The following is a 17,581-nucleotide window of genomic DNA, read 5'->3' as shown; positions in this document are numbered from 1 at the left end:
CAGTCACAGCCATTGCTCCAAGTTTCTATGGACTGGTCTAATACTAAGGGCAGTAATCAGCTCACAAAGTGTGACAAGGAGTCAAGGAATTTTGGGTCAATGCCAACTATGAAGGCAGAATCATCTCTGTTTTCCACAGCCTATAAATGCAAATGGAATGAGAACATCATTAATGCCCACCCTCCCAACCCCCACCAAACCCCCTCCACTACCCCCCTCTCTTTTCTGGTCACAGGGATTCAGCCCCTGTTTCCCACGGCTTCCCCAATCATTTGATGGAGGGGTTTCTTTAGGCCCAGCTTCCCCCAGCTCATCCTGTCCCTGCTGACCTCCGCTTGCTGTGGGCTCCTCCTCAAAGTCCTAGGACTCTGCTGTGTGTCCTGGAGGTGCCTGTGGTGAAAAGGCCAGAGATAGAGGTAGGAGGCGGGGCCTGACAAAGCCTGTGTGTGTGTGTGTGTGTGTGTGTGTGTGCCCACGCCCATGCCCTGGCTCAGGGCTGTGCAATCCCGGGGCACCTGGTACCCACTTCTGTGGGGCAAAGGTTAGAGGACGAAGAGGTACAGTTCCCTTCTTTCTCAGAAAATGCCTGACAGATGAGAAAGATGACTGGAGCTCTGCACAAGGCAATGAACTGATGGGTGAAGAGATTGTGTGACAAGCTGTCATATTGCCATGGATACTGAGGACAGCATGGGCTGTGGGTTTGCATCACTGAGGGGTGTCATGTGGTAGATAAGGTTAAGGAGCAACAGGTGATGTCATTGGCCTCTAACCAAAGAAGTATCCTTTGTTGTGGGGGAGAGAAGATGGGGGGTAGGCAGCAAGGATCAAGAGCTGAAAACAGGGACCTATGGTTTCTAGATGTTTGGAAGCTAGAATCAGAGGCAGAAAAGGGACCCAAAAAGGGTCTCCAGTGCCACACTGCAGGAACAGACGACTCTGACCCTAGGTGTGACCCTATCCTGCAGACCCTGTAAAACTTGGCAGGCAACCCCACCCCTCCTGCTTTTTGCCAGGGTTACAGAGGCCTCTTCCGCCTCACAGCTGTTCACCACGCTGGTTAGGGATCCAGTGGCAGTGCAGATGCTAGAATTCTACCCATGGGCAGCACCAGACCTGCCCTCCAGCACTGTGCACGGGCAGTTCCTGGTGCTGGGGCGGTGGACACTGCTTCACTGGATCTGTTCCAGGCAAGGCCGAGGTTCTGCCTCACAAGACCCTGCTCAGGCTGTGCCAATTCTGAGTCTACAGAAGTGCTCACAAGCACTCTGGTACAGGGGTACAAGAAACTGCTCAACTGGTATTCAGCACTAGTGCAGTTAAGATTATTACTGCAGTGTACGTGCTTAGTCGTGTCCGACTCTTGCGACCCCATGGACCATAGCCCATCAGGCTCCTCTGCCTATGGGAGTTTTCAAGCAAGGATACTGGAGTGGGTTGCCATTTCCTCCTCCAGGGAGTCTTCCCAACCAAGGGATTGAACCCGCGTCTGCTTGCATCTCTGGCAGATTCTTTACTGGCTAAGCCATTGGGAAGCCCTCAATTATTATTACTCCGCCCTCAATTCCAGCCCTCTTTTAAACCTTAATCTGCCTGAAATGCAGGAGACCTGGGTTCGATCCCTGGGTTGGGAAGATCCTCTGGAGAAGAGAATGGCTACCCACTCCAGAATTCTGGCCTGGAGAATTCCATGGACTGTATAGTCCATGGGGTCGCAAAGAGTCGGACACAACTGAGCGACTTGCAGTCCCTCTGCTGCTGCTACTGCTGCTAAATCACTTCAGTTGTGTTCGACTCTGTGCGACCCCATAGACAGCAGCCCACCAGGCTCCCCCGTCCCTGGGATTTTCCAGGCGAACACTGGAGGGGGTTGCCATTTCCTTCTCAAATACACAAAGTGAAAAGTGAAAGTGAAGTCACTCAGTCGTGTCTGACTCTTAGCAACCCCATGGACTACAGCCTACCAAGTTCCTCCATCCATGGGACTCTCCAGGCAAGAGTACTACAGTCCCTCACTGGCTCTTAAACCTTGCCCCCGCTGTCAAGTCCCACCTCCACCAAAGCGCAACTGGCCTTAAGGCCCACCCCTGATGCCAAGCCTCCCTGCACGTTTGACCCAGGTAGCCACCAAGCCCCACCCTGTCCAAGTCCCACCTCCAATGAAGTCCTACCCCCAACTGAGCTCAGCCCCTGATGCCAATCCCCACCCCATGGAAGTTCAATCTTTGCCCCCACAAAGCCCCACCCCTTCTTGTGACCCAACCCCCATTCAAGTCCCATCCCTAAGGAAGCCTTGCCACTACGTAAGCCTGATCCCTGCCCCCACTCAAGCCATGTCCCCACCTCTTCCCAAGCACAATGCCTGTCCTAAGCTCCGACCTCACTCAAATCCAACTACTGTCCCAAAGCCTCTGCCTTCATTTCACTGTGGTCCCCACCCTCACCTAGGCCCACCTTCCTAAATCCCTCCACCCCTTTACACACTCTCTACCTCAAACACCCCTCATTCCAGAGCAGGAATACGTCTGACCAGTGGAAGTTGGTAGAGGCCAGGAGAGAAAGCGCTGAAGCCACTTCCCCTCCAGGGTAAGGCCCAGAGCTACCAGTCCTGACCACAATGGCTGTAAGCAGGGTTAGGCATGCAAGAGGTTTCCTTGCAATTCCGAAGCTGGTCACAATGTCTGGAAATGGCACGGTACAGGTGCATGCCAGGCCTGATAAACGGCATGGTCCTGGTGCATCAGGCCTGATATAGTGGGATCCCACTTCCAGGGGATCTTGATAAAAATGCAAGTTCTGATTCAGGAGGACTGGAGTGGGACTGAGATTCTGTGTTTCTCCTTTCTAGAAAGCTGGGTGGTTACTGAGCAAGATACTTGCAGAATCCCCTCTAAGTGTAGGTATTTCCTATGTCTGAGAAGGGGAACACAGACCTAAATATGCCTGACTTCACTAGGAAGTACTATTGAAAAGCCTGTTAAATCAATCTCCTTCCCATGCCAAGAAAAAGTGGTTACCTGCTGGTGTCAGAAAGTCACAGACCCCCAAGTGGAACATTTTACCTGAGGGATCTCATAACACAAGTCCACTGTGGCTCTGTGAAGCCCCCACTCAGCCACATGGCATTACAGGTATGATAGGTGTCACAAAAGGTGATACCATGGGAAGAGGTGTTCTGATTGCCATCCTAGAAAACAGTGGAGGTTAAGAAACATGTCTGAAAACATATTACATTATATTGGTTTCAAGTTTATAACATAAAGGTATTTGTATATGTTGCAAAATTATCACTATGATAAGTCTAGTTAACATTTATCAATGCACATAGTTTTTTTTTTCTTTCAATGAGAATTTTTAAAAATCTACCCTCTCAGCAACTTTGAAAAATACACAGTACATTACAGTTTTATTGACTATAGTCTCCATGTTGTACATTACATCCCTAGGACTTATTTATCTTACATTTATGTTTATGTGTGTGTATGTGTATATAATATGTCCTACCCTGATGGTATTACCGAATTAGATTATGAAAGCCCTTCAAGAAGCTCCGTTATGATTGGTTTAGAGATAAAGTGCTTTTTATGAATTGAACACTCTTAAAGTTCTCAGAAATTAATGAAAGTGAATTTACTCTCACACAACTTTATTTTAGCAGTAATTATGTTTTATATATATTACGTCAGCCTTAAAGATAGTTTACAAGATCTTTTGCTAACTTAAAACTTGACACTTAAACTAAAATAACTATACAAGATGTGCTTCATTAAGTACACTAAAGCCTTTGACTGTATGCTGCTGCTGCTAAGTCGCTTCCATCGTGTCCGACTCTATACGACCCCCATAGACGGCTGCCCACCAGGCTCCTCCGTCCATGGGATTTTCCAGGCAAGAGTACTGGAGTGGGGTGTATGGATCACAACAAATTGTGGAAAATTCTTCAGGTGATGGGAATGGCAAACTACCTTACCTGCCTCCTGAGAAACCTGTATGCAGGTCAAGAAGCAATAGTTAGAACCGGTCATGGAATAACAGACTGGTTCCAAATTAGAAAAGAAATATGTCATGGCTGTATACTGTCACCCTGATTATTTAACTTATATGCAGAATACATCATGCAAAATGCCAGGATGGATGAATCACAAGTTGGAATCAAGATTACCAGGAGAAATATCAATAACCTTAGGTATGCAGATGACACCACTCAAATAGCAGAAAGTGAATAGAGCTTAAAGGGCCTCTTGTTGAAGGTGAAAGAGGAGAGTGAAAAAGCTGGCTTAAAATTCAGCATTCAAAAAACTAAGATCATGGCATCCAGTACCATCACTTCATGGCAAATAGAAGGGGAAAAAATAGAAACCATGATTTTATTTTCTTGGGCTCCAAAATCATTGTGGATGGTGAGTGCAGCCATGAAATTAAAAGACGTTTGTTCTTTGGAAGGAAAGCTATGATAAACCTAGACAGCATATTAAAAAGCAGAGATATTGCTTTGCTGACAGAGGTCCATATAGTCAAATCTATGGTTTTTCTGATCTTCCCTGTAGCTCAAACCGTAAAGAATCTGCCTGCAACACAGGAAACCTGGGCTCGATTCCTGGATTGGAAAGATCCTCTGGAGAAGGGAATGACAATCCACGCCAGTATTCTTGCCTGGAGAATCCCATAGACAGAGGATCCCGGCAGGCTACAGCCTGTGGGATCACAAAGAGTCAGACACAACTGAGTGACTAACACTATTACTACTATGGTTTTTCCTGTAGTCATGTACGGATGTGAGAGCTGGACCATAAAGAAGGCTGAGCACCAAATAATTGATTCTTTCAAACTGTGGTGTGGAGAAGCCTCTTGAGAGTCCTTTGCACTGCAAGATAAAACCAGTCAATCCTAAAGGAAATCAACCCTAAATATTCATTGGAAGGACTGATGCTGAAGCTTCAGTACTTTGGCCACCTGATGCAAAGGGCCAACTGATTGGAAAGGACCGTTATGCTGGGAAAGATTGAGGGCAGTAGAAGAAGGGGGCAACAGAGGATAAGATGGTTGGATGGCATCACCAACTCAATAGACATGAGTTTGAGCAAACTCTGGGGGATAGTGAAGGACAGGGCAGTCTGGCATGCTGCAGTTCATGGGGTTACAAAGAGTCAGACACAACCTAGGATTGAACAACAACAAACAGTGTAGTGTTATCAATCATAATTCTAGTTATCTTTTTAAATGTTGCACGCCACAGAAACAACCAAATTTCCTTGTCAGTTGCATTATTTTTGTGTTGAACTCTCATCAGATCTTTAACTATGGCATTTTAAATCTTTTCTCTTGCACTTATGCTTCCCCAAAAGCGCTTGCAATCACCTACAGGCCACAATGCTTTATCTTCAATAAAAAGGGACTGTCTCGGACCCTCAGGTAAAGGACTTTGCCAAATGTTCTGAGGCACAAGTTTCTGATGTCATTACTTAAATAACTTTGAAATCCTATTACTTCAGTGAGCCAGAGTTTCCAGAACTCTAGGGTATAAGCTGATAGATTATGAGACTGCTAACCCGAGACTGAGCAAAACAAGAATTAATTACATAGGACTTAATGAACTGATTAAGGAAGATTATGGGTTTTGTTTGGAACATTGCTGTTGCTTTCATGCTCTATATTCTGGATACAAGAAATGCTTTCTCATTTATCTTAAGCTACCTGTAACTCTTAATAATATAGTAGGCACCCAGAGGAGCAGGTCAGCAGACAGGAGTTCCTGGGCAGTGGGGGATGGGATGAGGAGGGAACACAGGGAGCACTCATGAGTGAAGCTGTGTTCAGAGGATGTTCAGAGAAAAAAGAATCCTGCAGATGTCATTAGATAATAGGCCTGGCACACAAGGTGCTTCTTGGGCTACAGCACTGTGCAGAAGGTGTTCAGTGTGTACAGTGAGGAAGGCCTGGTGTGGGGATTTTTCATGGGACAGATGGCATGGTGCAGAAGCCACTCACAGGCAGGGTATACAGTGCAGAGGAAGGCTGGGTGGAGACAGCATTAACAGGGTAGCCCATCAGAAAAGCAGTGCCACTCTTTCCTAAGCAGGAAGGGTTGAGAACAGGAAATCAGTGGCTTTCACAACCAGTAGAAGGTTGGAGCAGTGAAGGGGAGGGAGGCTGCTGCTGATACACTAGGAAAAAGTCCCCAGTGATTTCAGCTGCAGGCAGGACTGTCATGGATGATTCTCAGGAGGTTTCCCAGAAGTCACTGGGAAAGAAACCGGGTATAACCTCTTTCTGAGACTCCTTAGTGCCCAGTGCTGCTGCTGGAGAATAAGGGCTTCTTCTTCTCTCAAAGTACTCTAGTAGCTGGATAATCAAACCTGGAGGTGCTTTGATGAGGGATTATAGAACACGTAGTTCCAAGGACTATCCCATATATTGAGTAGAAAATGTACAAAGGGGCAGAGATGTGGCCTAGCTGCTAACAGCCAATCCAGCACAGTCCAACTCTTTGACCACTCATCATCCATAATACTCTTCTCTCCATGATTTTCTTCCAAATGATAACAGTAGCAATACCATGCTTCTGCTTAGCATGATGCAACCATTCCTCATACAGGTGAATGCACTTCTGTCTTCTCCAGGAAGGCGGGACGGCAAAAGTCCCATTAGATACACTCTCATTCTCTGGGGGATGTCTGTTCCTTCTCTAGTTCTGCCATAATTACACTTTGATATACTGTACTATATAGGTTAAATTATATTTAAGTATCACCCACACAATTCAAACACAGCATTTGGAAATGGGAGGAATAAAAAATAATGGGCATGAGATTCAACAATATAATAACAAAGCAAGACAAAGTATGTGTAGCTTCTATAGTTGTTATTTGGGCAACTGGCCATGAGGTCATACTCAGTATTTATAATTTCCTTTTTCCACTAGCACTTCAGTTCCCTATGACCTCATCTAGATGATTGTGGTTGTTTATGTGGTGGTAATATACAAATCTTTATTCCTAACCAATCTGATCCCTTACTGGTCCTGCCTGCATGAGTCATTATAGTCATCCATTACATTATATTATTGGATATGGGAACACTACGAGACACTTTCATATTTTTCTCCTAGGTTCCAAATATTGTCCTTCTTGCCTCCATGGTGTAGTAGTAACTCCATTCCCCCTCAATAATCAGGAGCAGTCAGCCAGCGGGTAAAATAACACCTGTCTTTTTGATTCAGTGCCAAGAGGGGCCCCAAATGACCGGGTGGCAATCTCAACTTTGAATTCAATATAACCACTGTTGGGTCCCCGGTGGAAGATTTCCTCCACTGGGAAATTCATGGGGAAAAAATATTGTGCAGAAAAACAGGACAAGAGGAATGTGTTGTGTGGAAATTCACAGGTGGACTACCTTCATAAGTAGAGTCCCCCAGAGGACCCCAAGTGGGATGTATCAGTTGGGGAAGGAAGAATAGCAAAGGCTGAGTATGGGGATAAAGTGGCTTGCTAGGAACCTGCTCTGCTGAGTCATTTTTCAAAATAACACTACCCTATTTGGGCGGAGTTGGGGGTGATTGTGTCACTTACTATCACCAATAGAGTCCTAGAAATATCTGGTTAGGAGCTATTGTTATAGTTCTTTTCCTTTGAATTGGTAAAGCATCTTCTTCATTTCCCAGTGGTACTCATGTAGCAAAGATGGTGGCTGAGGTTGCGGTGAGAATGTAGCTACAAGGATACTCGTTCAATATCTACTGAATACTGGATCCCAATGTCCCTACTCAGTAGTGGAGGGATTTCTCTGTCATGTCTTCTATCTTTGAGCTGATTTCCTAATCAACCCTTTTTGGCCCCAGGTGGGATCAAGACATAGATGGCATGTAAATTATATTTTCGGGTACAAAACTTGGAAGCATGGACCACCTGATATGCAGAATAGCTGTTCAACAGGATTCTGACAGCCTTGGCCACTGGCCCTAATGAACAAGACGAAAAGTCTTTCCTGTTGGTACACATCTGGAGGAATGGGTTGGGATGTGTGGTTGAGGGGGCACCTTTGAGGAGGGTGTTTGAGAGATGTCTATTCAGAATTACTGCCAGAGTTGATGGGAACAGAGGTGTTTAAATGGGAAGAGTTGACAGAGGAAGAATCCAATAAGCATATTTATGTATTTTAGGGGCTAGCATACAAGAGAGGGACTATAGATATCAGTGGATGATAGTTAAAGGAAACAGGTTATAACTCAACTGAGGAATGCATTTCCAGAGACAGAATGGGCTTGTAAGGGACTGTGCTCCTGGTGATTGCAAGTACTCAATAAGGATGAAGCAGCCACCTATCAGCAATGAAAGGATGGGCCCAAAAGAATAAAACATTACTCATTAAGATCTGACAGGTCTTAAAAAAAAAAAAAAAATCTGACAGGTCTATTGAATAGGAAGGAACTCCAAAAGGGAGGGGGGATATATGTATATGTATAGCTGATTCACTTTGCTGTAAAGCACAAACTAACACAACACTGTAAAGCAACTGCTGCTGCTGCTGCTGCTGCTAAGTCGCTTCAGTTGTGTCTGACTCTGTGTGACCCCATAGACGGCAGCCCACCAGGCTCCCCCATCCCTGGGATTCTCCAGGCAAGAACACTGGAGTGGGTTGCCATTTCCTTCTCCAATGCATGAAAGTGAAAAGTGAAAGTGAAGTCGCTCAGTCGTGTCCGACTCCTAGCGGCCCCATGGACTGCAGCCTGCCAGGCTCCTCTGTCCATGGGATTTTCCAGGCAAGAGTACTGGAGTGGGGTGCCATCGCCTTCTCCTACATTCCAATAAAATTAAATTTTTTAAAAAGAGATCTGACAGGTCTAGAATTGCACACCTCCAGTGCATGTATAGTTTCTAGATAATGCTGGGTTTTTTTTTTTTTTTTTTTTTGCTCTTTATATTTGATACTTCTTAAAAGTATTTATTTGATTTTGTAAAGAGAATGGCTTCAAGTAATAGGAGAAAATTAATCACACAGCCCAATACACCAAGTTATTACACTTAAAAAAGGAAACCTTAACATTTACACATGAAGTATCTCACCATTTATTATGTTTGTGTACATTACCGTGAGTCAAGCAAGTATGATTAAAAATTCTAGGCAACTAAAAACAAGGCAAGTGTAATGCAACCACTTTTTTCCATGTCTGCAGAATTTTGAGCCATTTTAACCATGAAAGAGATTTTTTCAGATTGAAATCAGTATCTTGCACATTGGTTCTAAAACTCCCTTAAAGGCAGAGTGTATCTTGAAGGTGGGGAAGCCAGCCTATCTTGGACCTCTTTCCCTTTCACTAATTCATTCAGCACCTATGTGTCAATCCCCACCATGTGCCAAGTCCCTGGCTGAGAGCTAGTCTTGAGGAAAACCAGCTCATATTTTGTGTCAGTACATGGCATGCTGTGCCAGTGTTCCCCTCCAGAGCAAATCTGATGCACATCAAGGCAAATAAATTGAATGCTCTTCTCTGATCATTTTGCAAGAACAAGTCCACCATCCAATGTGCACAGGGCTCATAAACTGGACAGAAATAGAGAGACATTTTCTAATTAAATCATGAGAAGGGGTGGTCCCAAAATGGTGGAAGAATAGGACAGGGAGACCACTTTCTCCCCCACAGGCTCATCAAAAAAAAAAAAAAAAGATTATTTGAATGTGGAGAAACATCCACAAAACAACTTCTGAACACCAGCAGAGGACACCAGACAACCCAATCTCTTTGAAATAAAGAGAAAAGGCCATTAAAAAAAGGCCAATCATTAAAAATGATTTAATCAGAAAAACTGTCAGTTTGTCCTTTTCTGGAACTTACACAGTGAAAGTGAAAGTCGCTCAGTCTCATTCTACTCTTTGTGACCCCATGGACTACACAGTCCATAGAATTCTCTAGGCCAGAATACTGGAGTGGGTAGCCTTTCCCTTGTCCAGGGGATCTTCCTAACCCAGGGATCAAACTCAGGGCCTCCCGCATTGCAGGCAGATTCTTTACCAGCTGAGCCATAGGGGAAGCCCAAGAATATTGGAGTGTGTGACCTATCCCTTCTCCAGTGGATCTTCCTGACCCAGGAATCAAACGGTTCTCCTGCATTGCAGGCATATTTTTTACCAACTGAGCCACCAGGGAAGCCCAATTTACACAGTAATCCTGGTCCCAAAGGTGGAGGAGCCCAGTTGCATGGGCCTACATCTGTCCAGCAGGCCAACAGGAGTCCCTGTTCCAAGTTCCTGGGGTCTTGGTAGTTGCTGTTAGCTTGGGACAGAGTCTGGACTGGAAAATGGGATGTCACTGAGGGCCTTGTGCTCAGATCAGTGAGCCCACTGGAGCTTCCCCTGGGTCAACAAGCTCTTCTTTGGGAAGATCTGTGAGTCAAATCTCTTCCCAGCTAAGATTATTGCAGTTCAGAAGTGTTTTCATGGAAAAGGTGGGTGAGTGGGGCCAGCTTGGCTCTTCTTGTATTTTACCCAGGATGCCCAGAGGAGGAGTACAACTTCCCACCTGCCTCTCTTTGTAAAAGTGTGCCTCAGGGAAGGTCTGAGGGGGGCAGGTTCCCCAGGAGGACTAGGTAACCTCCACACAGGCTCAGGACTATGGCTACAGTTACTGGAGAGACACAGCAATGGTTCTGACCACTTATCTTAGCCTCAATATCCTCATTTGCAAACTGGGGAGAAGAATACCCTCTTCACAAGATTAGAACGGGGATTAATGTCATCACTCTGTTATAATGCCTGCTATGTAGTAAGGCCTCAAGAACGCTAGCTGATTTCCCCCCTTCATAATCTTGCTGGAGTCTATACACTCTAAGACCTACTTTAGGGGATCTTTGTGTAAAGTTTAGGCGTTGGAAACTGAGATCAAAGGTATCAATCAGCTATCAAAATTCAGACACAGATGTCCATTTGGTCAGTAGGCTCTTCAGAATTACATCATAGAGAATTTAAACCTAATGTGTAAACTTTCTAATACATGCCCACATACTTACGGGGAAGAACTCAGCTATACTGAAAGGTAGGTAGGAGGAGGTAACTAAAATCTGCTATGTAACTCAATTCGAAGCAACGAACTAGTTGCAAAAGGATATGGAAAGTTCAAAAACTATATATGGCAAATAGACAAGCTAAACATTAGCCTATGTCGATCCCTAGCATTCAGTGTATGCAATTTACCCACCAGGGATCGTCGACATTCTTTAACCTGGCCCCTAAGAAGCTTCAGGGGGGTCTCCTTCTGCTTTAAAGTCCCAAAGGCACACTTAGGCCACCTAAACTCATCAGGAAGCTGACCGGTCTTAGGGAAGTCAAAACAGAATTATGGTTCAACACTCTTTGCTTGAACCTGAAGTAAGATCATGGATGGGAAGTACTTTTTCAGCTATAAAAAAGGTACACACAAAAGGATTATCATAAGATCATCAAGATACGATACTGGATGTAAGAAAGTTCAACTTAAGAAGGGCAAAAACATGAACAAATCAAAAGCATGAGGAAGGAAGTGAGGGAAGAAGAGCCAGCAACTTGGGGCAACTGGGGATAGTCAAACTTGTCCAGGAGTCATCACTTTCTTCTCAGCCTGCAGGAAGTAAAAGAAAATAGAAGTATCCATGATATTGGAAACACACACCCAATCCAATGAGCAGTCAGAGGATCTTGGGGAGGGTGACTGCTCCAGGCATGGGAAGTAATAGTCCAGATCAATGTGTCTTCTGGAGAAAAGGCAGAACAGGCTCATAGGTGGTGGAGGGCCTGGTTGCTACCCATTCCCATTGCCTTCAAGAGAGATACTCTGTCCTGTGCTTCTAGTTGAATAGGTGCTAAGGAGGAGGGGCTGCCAGGATCACCAGTCCCCATGAAGCTCAGACATTGGGGTCAATTCCACTGGTTTTTAGCAGGCAAACCTGTGTTCAAGCAGAGTTGACAATGTGGACCGGAAGATTCCCAAGCACCAGGACAGCACCATCACTTCCCACACATGCTCACTTATCCTGGCCTTTACCTGCTGCTGGTCCCCAGCTAAATATCCTGTTTTATTGAATATCTTGGCTGTTGAGTCCTGATCTGATGCTATCTGAGCAATGGTGGAGGCAGCCCAGGGGACTGTATCAGAGAAGCTGAATCTGAAGTCCTGGGTTGAGGTCCTGGTTGTACCATCTACAAGCTAAGTGCTTCTCCATGTCCTTTTCCTTTAGGTCTTTACTTCCTTGTCCCTAGATGGGCCAATAACCTAGCAGGGAAGCTAGGGGGCTTAGGTGAGGTGCTGCATGGAAGGTGCTCCTTGAGAGGAAGAGACAGTGGCTTCTGCAGCTTGGAAATGTCCATGGGAAAGGTCTTAATCTGTACCACCTAAGACTTCAAAGTGTCACAGGGCATAGGGACACAAGGACTCAGGCACCCTGAACATAAAGGCTAGGAGAAATAGCAGTACCTCAGGTCAAGACTCAGGGAGACACTAGGGCACATTTCTTCCCCCTAGTAAATTTCCTGCTGCTTGGCAACACCCACCTAGAACAGCTTCTCATAGCATTTCTCACAGTGGATGGTATCACGGTGAATGAAGATCTGATCCAGAAGCTCACCCATTGGTTTACTGCAAATCCCACACTGAAAGAGAAAACAAGCTAGAGGTCAACATACAAGTGCAACAATCTAACTAAGTGGAGTGGGAAGGCACCAAGCTGATGTCACATCCTGGACTTTGAAGCAGACAATTTAAAAATGGCATAAACGGAGACAAATCCCAAACAAAAACAAAAGCAACAGTAAAACAGTAAAACAAAAACAAAAACTAACAGGCAGAATGATCACATGGTCGTTAGGAGCCCAGGTTTCAGAATTGGGCCTGAGTTTGAACCCTAAATCGACTGCTCCTTAGCTGGCTGAGCTTGGGTGAGTTACTGAGGCTCTCTTTCCTCATCTATTGGAGAGCTTCAATTGTGATGTTGAAAGTGAAAGGAAGGTGATATGAAGGCGCAGTGAGAGGGAAGGTGATTTCAGCAGTCCAGCCCCTCTGGCCTGCCTCTCCAGCCAACTTCTAAAGGATGAAATGGCTATCCATCTGCTGCAGCCCCTCCTGTTCTGAGAGGTTAGAGCAGAGGGGCCTGCAGACAGTCTCAAATAAGAGGAGACCAAAAATGACCCCATATGTCTGGGGCTCCAGCTATCTCCAGGCACACCCTGGACAAGCCTTCTGCTTCCAGCTGAATGTAGTGGAGATCAGCTGCTAGGATCCCTAAGTCCCTCTGCTTATTCTCACCTAGCACCTCTCTGACGTCTTTCTTCTTCTACTTTTCAGTTCCTGTCTCCTGGCCACTTTTTCACTGTAAATTAATGAGCCCTCTGTCATTTTAGTTACTGTAGGCCAGAGCTTGAACCTCAACTTAGCCAACTAGTGGTGGTGATGCATTTAGAGAATAACCTCTGCAAACAGAAAAAAAAAAAAAAATCAACAACCCTGGCTTGCAACGTGCCTCACGCTGTGGAGAACAAGGAGTCTAAAAGGCTGTTATGATGCTGTGGACATTAAGTGTCCTCTCTTTATTCCTAAACGTAGCAATACAAACTAGTGTTTTAAAATGTTATGCCAATCTAACAGAGGTAAGATAAACCTCTGATAAAGGACAGTGACAGATGAATTTATACAGATGAACCTGAGCAGTGGAATGGCATTTCCTGGGAGGCCATAGAGTACAGCTAGGACAACATTCACTCTGATTTTGGAGCCAGGATTTTGACCCTCAGTTCTGAGCAGCTCTGTGATCTTGTGAAAGTGATATCCTTTCCACCTCTGTGCTCATGGTCCCCAGGAGTGGGTCTCAGGCACCCTGCCCACATTCTAAGAATTTTCCAAGAATACCAGGTCTCACTGTTTTGCCACAATTCTAAGTTTCCCTGCCCTGTGTGCGACCCAGTCAGGCAAGTTTAAAATTCCTGCTACTGTGGGCCTCCTCCTCCCATGCCTTTCAGCCTCCTGCTGGCCTCTTCATTCGTATTCCCTCTGCACACATGATGGATACCTGTTCAGCCACCTGGAAAATACCCCTGGACACGTCTTCATCTCTGACTCCAGACCCACCTCCCTCACAAAGCCTTCCCTGGATGCCCACCCACTCCAACTGTACCTTTCCTCTAACACTGGGCTCTGTGGCACCAAATGTGCCAAGAGTTGCTTAAGTAATTCTGCTGTGTTTAACAGGGGTGCTCTGTGACTAAGGTATATAAATAAAAGTTGAAAAAATACTCTGGGATTTTTTATTTAACATTCTTTCCCTCTGTTAGTCAAGTTCTAATTATATAACATGGTATTATTAACTACAGACACTGTGCCGTGTAGATCTCTAGAACTAACCCATCTTGCGAACCTGACAGTCTATCCTTTGACCATCACCTCCCTGTTTCACCTCCTCCCCAAGCTCCTAGCAACCACTGTTCTACTCTCTTCTAAGGATTTTGCTATTTTAGATTCCTCGTATAAGTGGTACTAAGAAGTGTTTGCCCTTCTCTGTCTGGCTTACTTTGCTTAGCACAATGTCCTACAGTTTCATCCATGTTGCTGCAAATGACAGGACTTCCTTCTGTCTGTAAAGGCTGGATCATATCCCATCTTAATGTATATACCACATTTTCTTATCCATCAGTCACTGCATATTTAGATTGCTTCCATGTTTTGACTATTGTTGAAAATGCTGCAGTGAACAGACAGTTCAGAGACTGCTTTGAGATCCTGATTTCAATTCCTTTGTGTATATACATAGACGTGGGATTGCTGGATCATAGCATAGCCCTATTTCTAATATTATGCTTGACTTGGTGGTAGGATAATGCTGGATTCATAAAATGAGTTTGGAAGTGTTCTTTCTTCTATTTTTTGGAAGAGTTTTAAAGGATTGGTATTATTTTTTCTTTAAATATTTGTTAGAATTGCCTGTGAAGACCTGGCCCTGAGTTTTTCTTTCTTGAGAGGTGCTTGGTTACTGATTTAATCAATTTATTATTGGTCTCTCCAAGCTTTCAATTTCTTCTTGGTTCCATCTTAGTATGTTTCTAGGAACGCATCCATTTCTTCCCAGTTATCCAATTTATTGGTATTTAATTGTTGATAACTATTTCTAATAACCTTTCACTTAAGTCCAGGAATCATGAAAACAGACTGGTCTTTGCCAAACCACATGTCACAGTCTCTGTCTGCACCTCTACTCTTGAGTTAACTCTGCATCTGCGCAGACAGAAGGGCTTCCAACACCTAGCATTTTGTTCCTTTCCTCCAATGTTCTGGGCCCCTTTCTACCTCAGCCGCTGCTCTGGCCAGACTCTCTGTGGACCAGCAGCCTCAGTATTGTCTGGACTTCTTAGACAAACCAATTCTCAGGTCCCACCCAGATGTACTGAGTTAGAAACCTTGCTGGGGCCCAGCACTCTGTCTTAAGAAGCCCTTCAGGGGATAGTGAAGTATGAGTCACATGCTCCAGTGTGAGAACTGCTGCTCTAGAATTCATCACAACCAATAAGTCATTCACCCATCTCCTTGACTTCCATGTCCTCCAACTCACTCAGATAGTCTCTGCCATTGGCTTACTGTTATTGTTCCCTTGAGCACAGACTAAACCATGCCAACTCACCTGGCATAGCCTCTGCCCCAGTAAATGCTAGTGTCCCTGTTTCACCTCTGTGACTGATTGTGGCTAGGGAACAACACACTACATGCTAACTGGTCTCCAAAGGATTGCACAAGTCCTCCCCTCAAGCAGGCTCTGCAGAGCCCATCCACCCTCCTTGTCTCTGAGACAATTTTCAAATCCTCCCCTTTCTTCTCAAGTGTCCAGCACTCCTCCCCACCCCTCAAAGGTGATCCTTTCATCATTCACTGAGAAAAACAGAGGCAACTAGTGAAGAAGTTCCTCATTCTTCCACCCACCAACCTGGGAACCTCTCCATAATAATGACCCACAGATTCAGCCTTTTCTGTCCCTGCCATGTGTTAACTGGTGCCCATCTTTCTCTCCTCCAGATGTACATCAGGATCACCATCAGCATCCATGTCTCCTGCATCATCAGTGTCTGCTTGTGACTCTTACCACTCCCATCAGCATAAACCCGTGCCTGGCACCTCTGCCCCACTGTCCACTTGCACTGCTCTCTTATAAAGCCAACCCATCAGGAGAGTGTTTCAGAGTGACTCTGTCCATTCCCACATGAACCCACTCCAGTCAGGCTTCTATCCCCATCACTCCACCAAAACTGTTTCAACTGAGGTCATCAACGATCACCATGCTGCAAAATTCAAGGGCAGTCCTCAGGCTTCATCCCATTCAATCTTTCAGCGCCACTGACACTGTGACCACTGGACTTTCTGTAGAAACTGTGTCACTTGGGGCATTATATTCTGTGTGACTTCTCATCCTCCTCTGTAGACCCCCTCCTCTTCCCAACCTCTAAACGCTAGAAAGACACAAGGGCTCAGTGTCAGCCCCCATCCCCACCTACACACACCCTAGATGATTTCATCAGCCCTGGCCTTTCCCTGGAACACAAACACACATATCCATATGACCACAGGTGCTCCCTATATAGCTCTCCCTGAAATTTCACTCATCTACACCTCCCCTTTGCTCAAACCTGCTCCCCTCCAGTATTTCCCTTCTCAGTAAAAGCCAGCACTATCCTTTCAGGTAACAGCTCGGCCCCAAACTTTGGAGTATCCTTTGACTCCTCTCATTTTTTCACACCCCACAAACTGCCAGCTCTATTTTCAAACAGTATCCCCAATCCAGCCACCATCTTGACATCTGCCATGCCAACTCCCTAATCAAGTGACTGTTTTGTTTTCTCTAGCTTCAGTCAGACATTGTGTTTCTACCACCCAAACCCTCTAGTAGGTTCCAGCTTCATTTAGAATGAAATCTAAAGTCTCTCTGTGTCCTCCAACACCTACATGATCCAGTTCTTCGGCATCCTTGTGACTTTATCTCCTACCACTAATCTCTTACTCATGCTGTTCAGGCCATGTGAGCTAAAATACTCCATGCTCCTGCCCCCAAGGCCTTTGCACTTGCTGGTCCTCTGTTGGGAATAGTCTTTCCCCATAAGACTGATTTTGTTTCCCTCACAGTATTCAGCACATAGAATTGCCAACATTCATTAAATCCTTTAGACTTGAGAGCTCACTCAGCTCCCACTTCTGCAAAGCCCCCGAGATGGAGCATGAGCATTCAGAATCAAGCCTTCTCCATACTCTCTGAACCCAAAAGGAATCCCCAGCTCTGGATGATGTTCTCGGCAACACCACCCCTCTTCCTTACCTTAAAGCAATAGTCATGGCAGCAGATGCCAAGGTGTTCTAAGGTGATCTTTGGACAGTCTCGGATCTCCCGGTTGCAGTAAGTACAGATCCCGCCACTTGTTCTGGAAAATGAAAAAGAAGAATCCACAGTCAGGCTGGTATGCAAACTACTGATGTGATGCAGCCAGACTCTGTTCTTTGATGCAGGCAGCCTGACATCTTTACCTGTGGTGTGCAGCTGGCCATGTCTAGCCTTGGGCCACACTGGACCTCAGCCCATTGTAGACC

At 45.4% G+C, this 17,581-nt stretch overlaps 1 protein-coding gene across 5 annotated transcripts in view; it reads right to left on the bottom strand.

Moving 5' to 3' along the window:
- Nucleotides 1-9,056: 9,056 nt before the first annotated feature.
- The window catches only part of ZNF185 (zinc finger protein 185 with LIM domain), a 58,951-nt gene continuing 50,426 nt past the window's right edge, over nt 9,057-17,581 (bottom strand). For all 5 annotated transcript variants that reach the window (XM_070365972.1, XM_070365971.1, XM_070365970.1 and 2 more), the window contains exons 21-23: nt 17,313-17,415; nt 12,520-12,618; nt 9,057-11,590 (exon numbers count right to left, since the gene is read on the bottom strand). In XM_070365972.1, the coding sequence (XP_070222073.1) occupies nt 12,520-12,618; nt 17,313-17,415 (202 nt within the window). In that variant the 3' untranslated portion in view covers nt 9,057-11,590. The remainder of the gene's footprint in view (nt 11,591-12,519; nt 12,619-17,312; nt 17,416-17,581) is intronic.

This window comes from Bos mutus, chromosome X (assembly GCF_027580195.1).
Source record: "Bos mutus isolate GX-2022 chromosome X, NWIPB_WYAK_1.1, whole genome shotgun sequence".
In the NCBI taxonomy this organism is placed as follows: Eukaryota; Metazoa; Chordata; class Mammalia; order Artiodactyla; family Bovidae; genus Bos; species Bos mutus.
The sequence above is the reverse complement of the archived record's forward strand: the minus strand, read 5'-3'. Positions and strand labels throughout refer to the sequence as shown.